Source organism: Furipterus horrens, unplaced genomic scaffold, assembly GCF_987537825.1.
Source record: "Furipterus horrens unplaced genomic scaffold, mFurHor1.1.pri manual_scaffold_5, whole genome shotgun sequence".
Classification (NCBI taxonomy): domain Eukaryota; kingdom Metazoa; phylum Chordata; class Mammalia; order Chiroptera; family Furipteridae; genus Furipterus; species Furipterus horrens.
In genome coordinates this window covers 83,709,847-83,723,855 of record NW_028327175.1, presented here as the reverse complement: position 1 = coordinate 83,723,855, position 14,009 = coordinate 83,709,847, and the positions used below count along the sequence as shown (strand labels likewise).

Here is a 14,009-nt window from a genome sequence, read left to right as displayed (position 1 = left end):
CTTACCTTTTCAGTGTCAGTTTCTCTTCTGTAGGAATGACACTGCCTACATGAGCAAGAGAGGACAAAACAAAGAACTAACAGCTTGGTCAGCCCAGTCAACGCTTCATGAGGATAGACAGCATCTTGCTCAGGGTGGCAAAGTCTGAATCCCAAGACAATCAATATAAAATATCTGTAGAAGAGGCAGAAAACTCAGAAGAATAGAGAAAAGGATTAAATTTAGAGGTAGCAATTCTATGCAAGAACTGATCTTGACTGAAATAACCCCAAATGTGTCCCTTTCTCTTCCCTGGTACATAGAACAATTGTATCATCTTGAGAACTTCCATCAAAGTTTCCTTGGATCCACCCTCACTTACGTACACATGTTGTACATATAATGTTCAAATTATAACCAGCAGCAGCCCTGGCACTGTGAGGCAAGGCAGGGGACGAGGGTGGGAGGGACAGGCCAGGCAATTTGTCTCTGCCACTACCCAGTGATCTCAGGAATGCCACCTCAGGAGGTACTGAGAAGCTGATGGTGGTGGTTCATCACACCGCAAGGAAGTGTGAGCCCTGCTTGAAATCCTTAGTCTTCCTTCTCTGTAATATCTGCTTCCCATTGCCAGAGCTTTCCCTAAAGCTGCTCTTCCTCTCGTGAAAAGACAGATCAAGAAGAAGGTGGGAAGGGTGGGAAGTTGGCTCAGTAATTTGTTTCAGAATTTACTGAGGTCCCACGATTGTCATCATCATCCCACATCAGTTGGTCGCTGGAGTTTGCAAGCATCCATACTGCTGTTGTTGGTTGGCTACTGACATTAGGCCCAAGTGAGCAGGGAGCCAAGAGTGGTTTTGTGCCCTTATATTTAACTGCACAACATACTGCGGAGAGTATCCTCACGGGGTTCTCTGCCTAATGCTGGCACTCACTCTTAGAGATGGTTCAAAGGAATATTTGTGGGATCTCATGAGCAAAAGAAGCCAGGCACAGAGAGAATATACTGAATGATTCCATTTAAATGAAGCTCAAAAACAGGCAAAACTAATTTCTACTGCTAGATAGAAGTCAGAATAGTGACTTCTATTCTGGGTAGTAACTTCTGGGCGATGGAAATATTATTCTTAACCTGAGTGATGGTTAACAGATGTGTTCACTTTGTGAAAAATTTCTAGGACTGTAAGTTTATGACTTTCTATTCGTATGTTATACTGTAATAACTTTAGTGAGAGGAGGAAGAGGAGGGTGGGGGAAGAATAAAAGAATGAAAGGAAATGAATGGAGAGAGCCAACCGACTGACGTTTCTCTCACATCAATGTTTCTCTCCCTCTTTTTCTCCCTCCCTTCCCCTCTCTGTAAAAATAAGTAAAACCTTCAAAAACTGTACATAAATATGCATAACAACTGTATTATTAGTAGAAAAATAACCAAAATATCCTTCAGTGGATGACTGGCTGAACAAACCCTAGTACATTCATGTAACAGAATACTACTCAGCAATAAAAAGGGATGGCTTGCTGACACATGCCACAACCTGAAGAGACCTCAGGGGTGTGATGCTTAGTGGAAAAAGTCTATTTCCAAAAGTTATATGTAGTATAATTTCATTCACATGAGATTCTCAAGATGATAAGACTATAGAGTTAGAGAATAGATGAGTAGTTACTAGGGAAGGGGAGGGGCTGGAGTGGGAGGCGATGTGAGTACAAAGGTAGGTGGCAGAAGAGGCTTCTTTCGTGGTGATGGAACAGTTCTGTATGTTGATTATGGTGGTGGTTGCACAAATTCATACATGGAATAAAATGATGTAGAACTATGAACATACACATGCACATAGATAAATGCAGGTTAAAAAAATGAAGCCTGTATAGTGAAAACTAAATAAGTTCTATAGTCTAGTATCAACATATCAATACCAATTTCTGGTTTTGATATTGCGCTACACCTCTATAAGAGGTCACCATCGGAGAAAGCTGAATGAAGGGTACACAAGACTCATTGTGCCCTCTTTACAACTGCTTATGAGTCTGTAATTATTTTTAAATGTAAGGTTTTTTTTTTTTAATAAAGAGAAGAATCTTCAACCCTCTCCAGTTTCGATGAGCTCCATACATGATTGCCTGTGCTGTTTCCCCAGGCAAGGTTGTTACCCCTATCTTAGAGTCAAGCCCTGTTAGATGAAAACACACATCTTATAGGCAAGTGCATCTACAGGTAACGCTCACCGCTGGTGAGGGAAAAGCAAGCCAAACTGTGGTTCTTAGGCTCACTGGTTCACCTCTATTGCTCCTTGGGCTTGTATGGCTTTTGCATAACAGGTTTCACATTTCCTAAAAGTGGAATCTCTAGATATGTATAGAAAGATTTTCTTAAATAATATGAGAACTAAACAGAAGAATTAAAGGTAAGCTACTTAAGGAAAACATCTGTATTGAAATTAGCATTGAAAAAAGATGGACAAACTTAGGTTGTCAAATTTCAAACTCACATGTTGCTGAGAGCAACCAGGAAGTCAGAAACCCTTACCAAGAGGGCAGCTTTCCTTCTTAAGCTAAAAGGAGGGGGAGCCAGTGTCCTCTCAGGACACAGCCTGGGAGAAAGGAGTGTGGCAAATTAGAGCAGACATCTTTCTTGGCCTGCTAATAAAAGCAAAACTGGTTCAGAACACAGGGCAGGTTTTTACACAATCAGCCATGTTTATATCATTATTCTTGGCTGAAATGACGTGGTTCTTCAAGAGACAGATAAAACAAACTAAAATTTCAAAAGCCCATCTTTTTGTAATCAGGAGAAACAAAAGATCCTGTCATGAGTTAGCAAGTATCAGAAAGTGTGATTTGTCCAAAAAGACCTTTGGACACCAACTCTCTCGACATAATCCAATGAAAAGGAAAAGATCCCTGTCTTGTCTAGAACCACAGGGAAAGCCACTGGGGATGAAACACATTTAGGGTCTAAACCCCACATCGGGCTTTGTCCAGGATGTATTCCCGGGACTGATTTCCAACCCTTTGCCAGCAAGAGAACATGCTGTTTAACTTTTTTTTTCCAAGACTCAGGGAGCTCTGGGCAGCGATGAGAGAGTGACAAGTGAGCAGATAGAACCAAACCAGCCAGCGCGAAACATGGAAGGGTGGTCCTCCCTGGACCAGTTCAACCACGTACTTCTGTGTCCTGGCCTGAGGCCTCAGGGGACACAGATATACCTCACTGAGGACAAGGTATGAAGCCAGAATTTATCCGGCTTCACAAGTGGACTACAATCTATTTCCGGGGGGGGGGGGGGGGGGGAACGATTTTAAAAAATGATTTCCTACTCTTATTTCTCAAATATTCCCAAGAATTAAAATGCTGTTAACTAAAATGCCCTTCTTTGTTTTCCCTTAGAATCTTCCACTAGTACACTTTGTAATCTATGCTCTACCCTGAACTCATTTTCAACAACTTTTATTTTGAATAATAAAAAAGGCCTGTAAATATTTTTCTTTTACCTATACTGTCACAAACACGTGTGTATTTGCCACTGATTTTTAAAAGAAACCTGCCACTACTTTGAGCTCACTGCTCTTAAAGCATGAATTTAAAACACAAAAACCTCAAAATTTTAAATCCAGAAAGCATATTTGAGGTGCGTATTTGAAAGCATATTTGGGATCCTCTGCATCCTGGGAATCTCAGCTTAGTACTAACTTATTTGTGGCCTCCTCAGTGTCCCTGCCAGGCAGTAAACTCCTAAAGTACAAGAACTAGGTGCTACTGTGTAGTTCCAAGGCCCAGCCTGGTGTTGGGCACACAGTAGGAGTTCATTATAAATTGAAAGCAAAACTCAATTTTTGAAAGTGACTAGGATTTAATAAAATTCTCTCCTGTTGCTTATTTTAGGTCCCAGACTTATTTTCATTGTTTAGATAAACAACACCTCACACGGGAATAGTCTTCAGGAGGTTTCAAAGCCCTCCATGTTTTAATTTATCTGTAAAATGGGAATATGACATAATTGACTTTATCCAGACCTTAGGGGCAAGGTGGAAAGGCTCCGTGGCAGACAAAGAGCTGGAAGCCCTGGAAACTGCCCCAGCACACGCCCTCTCTACCTGTTAGGTCCACCTGGCCATCCTCCAGTGAGTCCCAGGAGCAAGAGATGGCAAACTCCTGACACACAGTGTTTGAAATACTATGGACTGTTTCTACTTGTGGACTTCACTGCATATCCTCAGTGAATATTCCAGCAAGCCAAACATGGGACTGGTCACGAGAACACAAGGTTCATTCAATATGACAGTGATTTTCAACCAGTGTGCTGCAAGGATTTTTAAAACATGAAATACCTGATGATTTTGTCAGAGGCGCTGACCTCTTTTCCCTTAGATAAAACGACAACAGCCAAGACAACAATAGCTGTCTACTGTCAGATCGACAAAAAATATTACATATTTTTTAGTGTGCTGTAGAATTTTAGTAACTAGTTTATGTGTCCCGTGGGATGAAAAAGGTTGAAAATCACTGTGATAAGGGAACAGCAACAATGCTGGCACTTTCATCTAATTATCAGCAAGTCCTCTTCCAGACATTTAATGTCTTATGAAAATGTATAATATGCTTGGCAAGTATTTAGCCTTTGGTAAAAACGAGTGATCTTAGCAGCAAAAGAGGCTGACAGTCACTTAGGATGAATAAGCTGTGGTTCCTGCAGGGCTGATGAAAGACCATTTCCAGGAAAATGGAATCTTAGCTCCTTATAAAACATCAATCACCCCAGACAGTTGTGACATTCTAGGAAAGTAGCTCCGAGTTGTCACTTCCATGCCCTGTGTTTATACCTTATATAAGGCTGTTTTAAAAGACTTTACTCCATCTGTAAGCTTTTAAATGGAAAAACCAAAGTACAGAGAATAATACTGTCTTAGATCATTCTGCAAACCAAAACACACTTTTAAAAATCAAGTATTCTTTCCTTGTGTTAAGAACAACCCTCAAGTGCACGGTCAGCCATCTTTTTTCCACGAGGCAGAAATATAGTGATGCAGCCGCTAGATGGGGAGGAGGGAATCTCATCGGGAACCCACAGAGGAAGATGCGGTGGCCTTACCCACAGGCTGGCTAACCTTAGGAAGATCTAATGGAAATTTGGTGGGCACAGAGCACAATTCTCTGTACTTGAAGGACATCTGCCAAAGCGCAGATGTTTTTCTCTTAACTGTGAATGCTGGCTAACTTGTATATATCCTTTTTCAGTGTTCAGCAGACAGGCTGTTTTTGGAGTGACTTGTCCCCTATAACTTGGGACCAATGCTCATTGCTAGACGGAAAACACATCTTTGGCTAGACAGACATAAGTCTGTATCACTGAAAACTGTTTCCATTTTGGGAAACTCCCCAAAATAAAGTGTCTTTCTGGCTCTGGGCCTACATAACTAACCATGAGGACACCTCAGTAAATGAGAAAATGGATTTTCAATAGTTCGCCTTAATAGTGACGTGATGATAAGCTCTTAAAGATTTTTCTGTCCCATTTTAGAAACGAAACGTTGATTCATTTTTCTGGTTAGCACCTCAGTGTTTTCATTGGAGGGTTTATATGACGACTTTATCTTAATCACTGTAAGAAATTATTTCAGGGCTAGGATAAAATTGTACCTGTCATAAACAGCACTGAGTGTTACAGCCTCTTTGGAGCTTAACAAATTACACAGAAGCTTTATGCTCAGGAATACAATACATCAAGCAAAGTAGTAATTTTTCAAACACTGCAGAGTTCAACTAATTTGGAACGCAAGTTTGGAAATACAAAATTGGCTAAAAATGTAAAAATATTATAAATCCTATTAACAGGCTAATTAAGTTATTGGAATGTTTTAGTTTCATAGCAACTAAATAGCACTTAACTTTTTACTACAAACATTTCATCATATGAAGAGACATATTCATCTTTTATTTGTTTCCTGTCAAGGTTGGTGTATTAAATTATAACTTAGCTTTCATGCTCTCATCAAGTATCTCAAGAATAAATTTAAATTTTCAGTAAAAATGAGTGCCTTGTGTGCCGACCAAAACACCGCATGGAGACTGTGTGACCTCACGGTCAATGTTCAAAGTCATTGTTAATTGTGAGCACCTTGAATTTAAGTTCCAGAGGGGACAGAAATTTGAGCCATGAAATGTCCTCAAATGAGGAGCCATGTTGAAAACTTCATAAAATATCTCTGTATAAATTATACCCAGATCTCAGAGAACAGGTCAGACATGTAGGATTTAAATGTCATCTAAAATGTCACTGTGTGAAAACCACTTCAGCAGCACGCTGCCCACTCTCATCTGAACCAGTGATGTTTCTAGAGTCTCCTTTATCCATATTATCTTTAAATGAAAATATCATTTTATTGAGATTGTGGTTTTGACACTTAATAGCCATGTGACCTCAGGCAAATTCCTTAACTTCTCTTGCCAGGGTGTCCTCATCTGTAAAATGCTGAAGGTTGTGGCAGGGACTAAATGAGTTAATGTGCCTGGCACATAATAACTACTGTGTCAGCTGTTAATATTAGTATCATCACTTATCTATTGATTAACTCATAATATTTGCAGAGAAGCCATCGTACAAAAATTTTTAAACGATTTATAACAGAATTTATAAGACTTTTCTAAAATGTAAAATGGCTCGATCTTTAAAAAAATGTTCATAAGACCCCAAAATGACTATCACTTGGCTAAAAATGATCTATCCTAAGCACATTTGGATTCTTGCCAGCTCTAACTAGCCCCCACTCCTCCCACCTCCCTACTTCCTTACCTCTGCAACTAAATTCGTGGACAAAGATGAATGTGCTGGTCAAGACTTTGTAACTGATCCTTCTAAGGCATGCCTCTCAGGCACAGAATTGGTAAGGAGATCAGTTCCTTCCAGAAGGTGATGCTGAGAGGTAACAACAAACAGGCTTCCTCCTCAGGACACTCCTCACTGGCTTCCTTCAGTGTGAGAATAAGGGTAACTCTACCCCTCCGCCATATATATTTGATTGCTAGCCTGCAGGCACAACTCTATGATCCAGTGTGCCCAGGTTGATCTAAATTTATCCCTAGGCCTTCTCTGGTGGTCCTGTCCATAGCTAGGGATGAGCAGGAAGCCCCTACCAACTGCCCTGGCACTGCATTTTCCATTCCAGTGCTGAGGGAGATCTGACAGAGAACAGAATGCATCACATCAGTAGCTCCCACGGGCCACACCCTCTCAGCTTTCTCATGTGAGGAAAGCAGAGCTGGTCAAGGAAGGCTGCTGAATTAAATCTGTAGGCTACTCTGCAGGATAGGAAGCTAGAAGGGTCATTTCTGCAGTCACTATGCTCTTTCTCTCCCAGAGTGGTCACCTACCAACTCTGGGTAGTAAGAATAGTAATTTAAGTTCAAATCTCTATGCCAGGATTTAGTTCAGATCTTTACGCCAGGATTTAGTATCAAATCTTTATGTCTCTGCTGCTTGTCTTAGACAAGCACATGAGGGTTCCAGAGAAACTGACTACCTCCTCTAGGCGGTGGTGGGTTACAGCAAACCTCAACTTCTGGAATTTGTAGTTGTGGAACACCTTCCTGGAGAACTATTATTTGGATGTCAACACTGGGAGGCAGGCAAATTCAAGGCGAGAGGACACTAAATCACAGACGTGGTGACAATACAAATATTTAGTGCTGGTGGTTGAGTCTGTCATTTCCTAGGTGCTGTTGGCCAGCAGGTTTCCATGTTTTTTACAAAATAAGCAAATGCTTACTTAGTCATCCACACACATAAAATTCTATAGAAACAACACACAAACTACTTGGAATGCAAATACTCTTTGGTTTACTTATCAAAATAGCCAATAAAAAATAGTAACAACCTCATCAGTTAAATAAAAAAAAGCAATATTCTTTATTTACTTATCAAACCTTATTAAACATTGAAATGCATCGATTTTCATTCTCATGTTCTGTAACAAAATTCTTTCTTCCCTTTTGCCCTTGATCCCCCTAAATTATTTTGATGGGCTCATATCTAAAATAAAGACTTTCATTTTTCCTAATACCACTTACTGTTTATTGTCCTAATATCAAGAATTATCTAGATTTTCTCTTTGTCTCTTACATTTGAAATGAATATTAAAAAGAGAGATTCCATCAGAACATTTGCAAGGTAACATAAAAGTTAAGCCCTTAGCAAGCATTTCAAGGCAATGGTATGCCGTTATATTTTGGGGAATTATCACGTTTTGTGAAGTCTTGCTGTACTCGACTCCAGAAGCATATTCTTATATAAGGCGTTATTCATAATGTCAAATACAGTTGGTATCTACAAAATTGATTTCAGAGAAGCCGTTTTCTATTTCTTTGAGGGTTCAAATTTGACTGCCTTAATTTTTGAATGTCAATGACAAAAATCTTGAAAAGAATCTGTCACAAAAGGTAGACTTGAAAATGAAAGTGTCTCAAAAGGAGAAGTAACAGCAAGAGAAAGTTCTTGGCTTTTTAAAAGAGGTACATATACATGGTGAGGAATAAAAGTGAATCAAAATACGGAACTCCGTACATGTTAAAAATATCCAATGTGTCACCAACACAACAACAACTGCCCTAAAAAAGATGTCTTGAGGTTTGGAGCCATACGTATCTGTCTTTGTATAACTCTGTCCTTGCATTATGTGACCACGCATCTTTCCCATGACCTGTTAACCCTTAGGAAGTTTTTAACCACAAAGTTTGGCAATATGCATTTCTTCAAATAAAACAAGCTGCATAAAATATTATCATTAATGTCTGACAACTGAATTGGGCAGTCTTTCTGAAGTATGTTTTCTCTTCAAAAAATTCTTCTTTTCCTTCATAAATCAATAGTGCTCCATCTTCAAACAAATCACGAGCAGTCCCATTTTCATTCATAGGCTCATATGTTCTCTTCATCCAACATTTTGTTGACACCATCACAAAGTTTTTGTAAGTGGGGTTTAAATTTCCCAAAGGGATTATACAAGGCAGCCAAGAAATCACAATCTGAAAAATGATCAAAGACATTATTAATCCGTCCATGCGACTTGGCGGTGAGGTGGCGCTGGATGATCTGGTGAAGCATCTCTCTGCACTCATTCAGCAGCCTGGACAACACATTCCGGTCGAAGGTGAAATCCACCTGATGGAAACTGACCACGGTCATAGCAAGTTGATGCACTTTCTTCTTAAATTTCTCCATCAGCGCCAGCTCGTCTTGATTAAACTGGTTATTCCTGTAAAGGATGGCCAGCTTGATGACTGTTTTGATGAGGTTTTTGATGATCTTCTCCGCCTCCTTTTTGTTCTGGGTGTACTCCCTGGTCACGCGGTAGAGCTCATCCAGCACCTCACTGCTCGTGTCATCGATTAAGGTGGTGGCGATGGATTTGGATACCATTTTACCCAAGATCTTCTTTTGCGCCTGAACAGCCAGGTTTTTGGAATTAAAGACATCTGTGGCCACTAAAAACAAAAGGTGGGGGATAACAGTTCAGTATCAGTGCCAGAGCAAATCAAAAAACAGATATAAAGGCATATTTTCCTTCTCATGTTCCCACTACGCTTTGCTTCCCATCAACTGTTATTAGTTTGTGTTCAGAAAAGAGCTAAAAAAAAAAAAAAAGTTCCCTACATTTCCTTCTGGGCATTAGGTTCTCATCTGTGAATTTGACAGGCTGTAACGCATCATCTTTAAGGCTTTCGGCAACTCAAGTATTTTTATACCTTCTACTATGTAGTCAATATTTTGTTTAGAAGTTGAAGGGTTCAACCTTCTTAAGAATAACACTTTCTGATTATAGAAACAGTATACCTCATAAGGCAGTAAATTTTTAGCTAAATTTTAAAAGAAATACATCAAAAACGTAAAATCAACTCTGTGTCTTCTGGGAAAAAGTTACCTAGAACAACTTAAAGAAACTCATTTAAATATAAGAGGGACAGATAAAAAAGCTATACTGTCTGAGCTAATAGAATGTGCTACATGAACAATATACTTTAGAAAAGCTGATGTTAGAGTTTGCTTTTGAAATTATCATTATTTGACAGAGGTTTAAGATACATTTTCTTATAGTTGTATGTGTCAAATACTAAAGAGACGCCACATGATGCTCCTAGCTTGCAGCCAGTCAGTGAAAATAATCAATGTTTATTCTCCAAACCCGGTTTAGTTTTTCTCCCCGACCCTGACACACTCTGTGCATGCTGCTCCATTACGCTGTGCTTTCTCCCTCCTCTCCGAGGTCCCCAGAACCAGCTGGAGATCCCAGGGTCTGTATTCCACCTTTGGGCCCAGGAGCATCTGCTCTCTCTGCATATGCCAGTGTATCAGCCTAGGCCTGGGTGTTGAAAAGCAGTCACTCAATAATAAAAGATAAAAGACTTAACAACACAGTTTGTGCAGAAATGAGGCAGGGCATCAATGATATAAAAGTATTTCCGGTTTGGACAGGCTAGCAACATTAGAAAACTGCTGCTCCCAAATCCAGGCTGGAAGTACCCATCAGAAGAGTTACTTCTTAGTGTGGAAATGCCATGTGAGATTTGAAGTCTGGGCCAAAGTAGCTCATGGTATATAGCACAAGTACCTTCCAAGTGCTTCTTGTGACCAGAACATCCTTCTGAAATATGCAGAGCCATACACAGAGAAAGAACATCTTGGTTGAACTAGAAATGATACCCTCAATCCAATGTTGATATTTAAACTCCTGAAACATGGACTGAAACTGCAGAAGAAGAAATGGAATGTATTTTGAAAAAGAAAAGGAAAGTGAAAAAGCATGAGAAATAAACAACTTTATGAAGGTTTGCAAGCTTTTTTATGTTTTCATCATTTAAAGAGTAGTCCATTTCTATTCCTACTCTCCAATGGTTTGCAAAAGAGCATGCGGGTTCATTCACACTAAAGAACTGATATAAAAAAAAAAGGGGGGCATACATGTCATCAGTATTACCATATTAAAACCAGGGACTATCTTCCATTACTGAACTCATGATACAAACAGCTCAACAAATAAATAAAACTGATTAATATAGAAAGGGATACCCCAAGTTATCAGATTCACAGCAAATAACTTAAGATTTCAGGAATTCATTTTATATGAATTTGAAAGGTTATGATGCTTTTAATCTATCAGAACATGGCACAGTCCACAAACATGCCACCTGGGATTTACTGCAATGTATATTATAGATGGCAACACTGTTGTATGCAGTGAAATAACTGAAGCCAGGTGACAGCAGTTGAAGATTCCTCTGAGCTTCTTTTCCCAAGGCGGGGCTTGCACATTTGCTCCTCTTCTCAGCTACTTTTCTTATTCAATCTGAATGTCCCATTTAATTTCAAACTTCAAGACCAAACGGAAACTCTATGGTGCAGCACTTGCATGTCCCACAAGAAAAAGCAGAAAAGGCAAGGCCGCTGCCACCCAAGCAAGGTCGTTTCCCATTTACTGGTAACCGCATCTGAGCCAGGACAGAGAAGCGGATCTCTGGGGCTTTCACATTTGCTCCAGTGGAACTTCAAACCCTGCTCTAGAAACACAGTGCAACTTCACGCTCTCATTTTATTTTTTGCATTATATCTGGTGCAGTCATCTTTTAAAATGAGAAGGAAGCCTCCTCCACCCCCCACCTCCCCCCCAGCCAGATGAAGGGAAGACATGCATGCAGCAGATTTCTTTTCTAGTGTCAGGGAAGGCTTTTTTGGAGCCAGCTGGGGGTGGTGGCTGAGAGCTGGCCAGGACTGTGTGGTCTGTGATCATGAAATACGATTTTTTTCCCCTAGCAAATTAACTGCCTTTAGCCATTCCTGCTCAGTCTCATTTGTCAGCTCCACATCCTCTACCAGATCTCTTAAAGGCCTGGTATATCTCAGAGCTAGTCCTGGACCAAGTTTTTCTGCTTCACTCTACCCTCACTCCTGTGTGATCACATCCACTTCCATGGCTTCAGATACATCCATGTGCCAACGACACCCGCAGTTATAACTCAGCCCTGACCTCTTTTCCGGACTCATTTCGCAAATGTATTCACGCTTTTTCTTTTCCTTGGCTATTTTATAGGCATCTCAAATGTACCATGTCCAAAACTGAATCCTCAATTACCTCCTGCCCCCAAAACACTCCCCCTCCATTCTTTTTACTATCTTAATTAATTGCACCCCTTCCATCCATTTGCTCAACTCAGAGACCTGGAGTCACCTACGATATCATCCTCTCCCTTACCCAGTCCATTACCAAGTTCTTTTTATTCTTCCTTCCTCGATTTTCTAAGTTCTATCCACTTCCCTCCATTTCCACATACATCAGCCCCATTGATGCCCCTTTCTTATCCTTCCCCACAGAGCAGCCAGGGTTTTTTTAAGTGTAAATTAGAAAATGATACTCCACTTACATTCTTTGCTAACCATCACATTTTCTTGTTCCTGAAATTCCCATCATTTGCCTAAATTTTTTAATGTCTGCTTCTCCTTACTAGAATGTAAGCTTTCTGAGAGCAGAGATGGTATATCCCGCTCACCGTGTCATCTCTGGGCCTACAGGGGGCCTGGCACATGGTGCTTCTGACAGAAGCACAATCAATTTCCTCTCTCTTCACTGTACTTCAATACTTCTCTACAAAAACACGCTGACCTGCAAAATGGGCGTTTTAAATATATATGTGAGTATTTGTTTTTTTTTTTTGTTTATTTACTTTAAAGGCTAGAAAAAGAGATGTTTGTTTTATCTAGATAAATATGTGGTTTTCTTTTCCTTAAGTGCACTCCAAAGTGTGGTTTCTCTTACAGCCATCAATCAGCTCTTTTAAAGAGGAAAGATTTGTTATGCACAATGAGAAAACATCAGAGGACTATAATACAAATATATATCATAAAAGCAGGGTGGAATGGTTCTGATTGAGATATAGTAGGAGATAAAACACAAGCCGACTTCTACTTCTGACTGGATTTATGATTCAACAAGTAACAGATGGATGGACCAAAGGTATCATATGTCCTGGGAAGCAACCAGGATGTGACTAGGAGATGTTCTCAAAGAGAAAGTGCTGAACATATTTACTTGATGTTTTACTTACTAGGATGAATTCACTTGTGTTTGAAAATATACATGTATGTTGTTGACTAATGAAAAATGATGCCATATGTTAAAAATAAATAAAGGATTATTACTATATTAAAACTATTTGAGTGTTTTATAGAAATAGTTGTAAATGTTATTTTCCACCTCCTTATCTTACTGCCCTTCCCCGCAGTCTCTATATCTCCTCTCTTTTTTCATTTAATTATATAGTCCATTCAGCAATGTTTGCTGAAAAGCAAGTTGATATTCAGGGAATCCTGGTGTTAGCATCAACAATGATAAATCTGGAGAGAAACATTAATGTTAAAAATATGCTGTCCCCTGTATACATTTTTAAAAAGTGCTCAGAAGGTAAAAACAAAACACTTTATAGTGTTAACAAATGAAAAACTATAGTTTATAAAATTAACTAAAATTCCCCTAAACATTATTCCAAGTCACTTCTTTACAACCTCACTGGCAAATGCCTAATTTCTTCACCAAATTTGTTATACCTGTTTTTAAATGGTAACTGCTGATGCATATTTATGTCACGGCTACTTCTTGCCCAGTTAAAATTTCAAGTGGGCCCATTATTAGAAAGGATGAAAAAGAAGACAATTTGGAGAGCATGTCTGATGGCTGTGTACCATTAATAAAAGTTCTTTAGAAAAATATATAAAATCCTCTGTCTCCTATCTGAGTAACTTCAAATCTACACACGGCTTAATAAAAAAAGGCAGCTTTAGGGATAAGCAAGTGGCCACAGTCAATTGTAAACACTGTCATAAGAAGTCAACAGGCTGAGAGCTGACCTCCCTACTTTGGGTTTTGGTAGTGCTCCAGGAAAACAAGGAATAGTCGGAATGGCTAGAGAGCTTCCACACTCAAACATCCCAAAGTGGGAAATTCAACAGGATGGAGAAGAAACAGCAAACAAAAAGAAGAGAGTG

At 39.5% G+C, this 14,009-nt stretch overlaps 1 protein-coding gene across 7 annotated transcripts in view; it reads right to left on the bottom strand.

The window, feature by feature from the left end:
- Positions 1-7,816: 7,816 nt before the first annotated feature.
- The window catches only part of TNFAIP8 (TNF alpha induced protein 8), a 112,784-nt gene continuing 106,591 nt past the window's right edge, over positions 7,817-14,009 (bottom strand). For 6 of the 7 annotated variants that reach the window (XM_090279040.1, XM_090279045.1, XM_090279041.1 and 3 more), the window contains one exon: positions 7,817-9,460. In XM_090279040.1, coding sequence (XP_090135166.1) covers positions 8,895-9,460 — 566 coding nt within the window. In that variant the 3' untranslated portion in view covers positions 7,817-8,894. Of the gene's footprint in view, positions 9,461-10,584; positions 10,607-14,009 lie in introns of those variants that run through there. The other variant, XM_090279038.1, reaches the window with a different exon arrangement.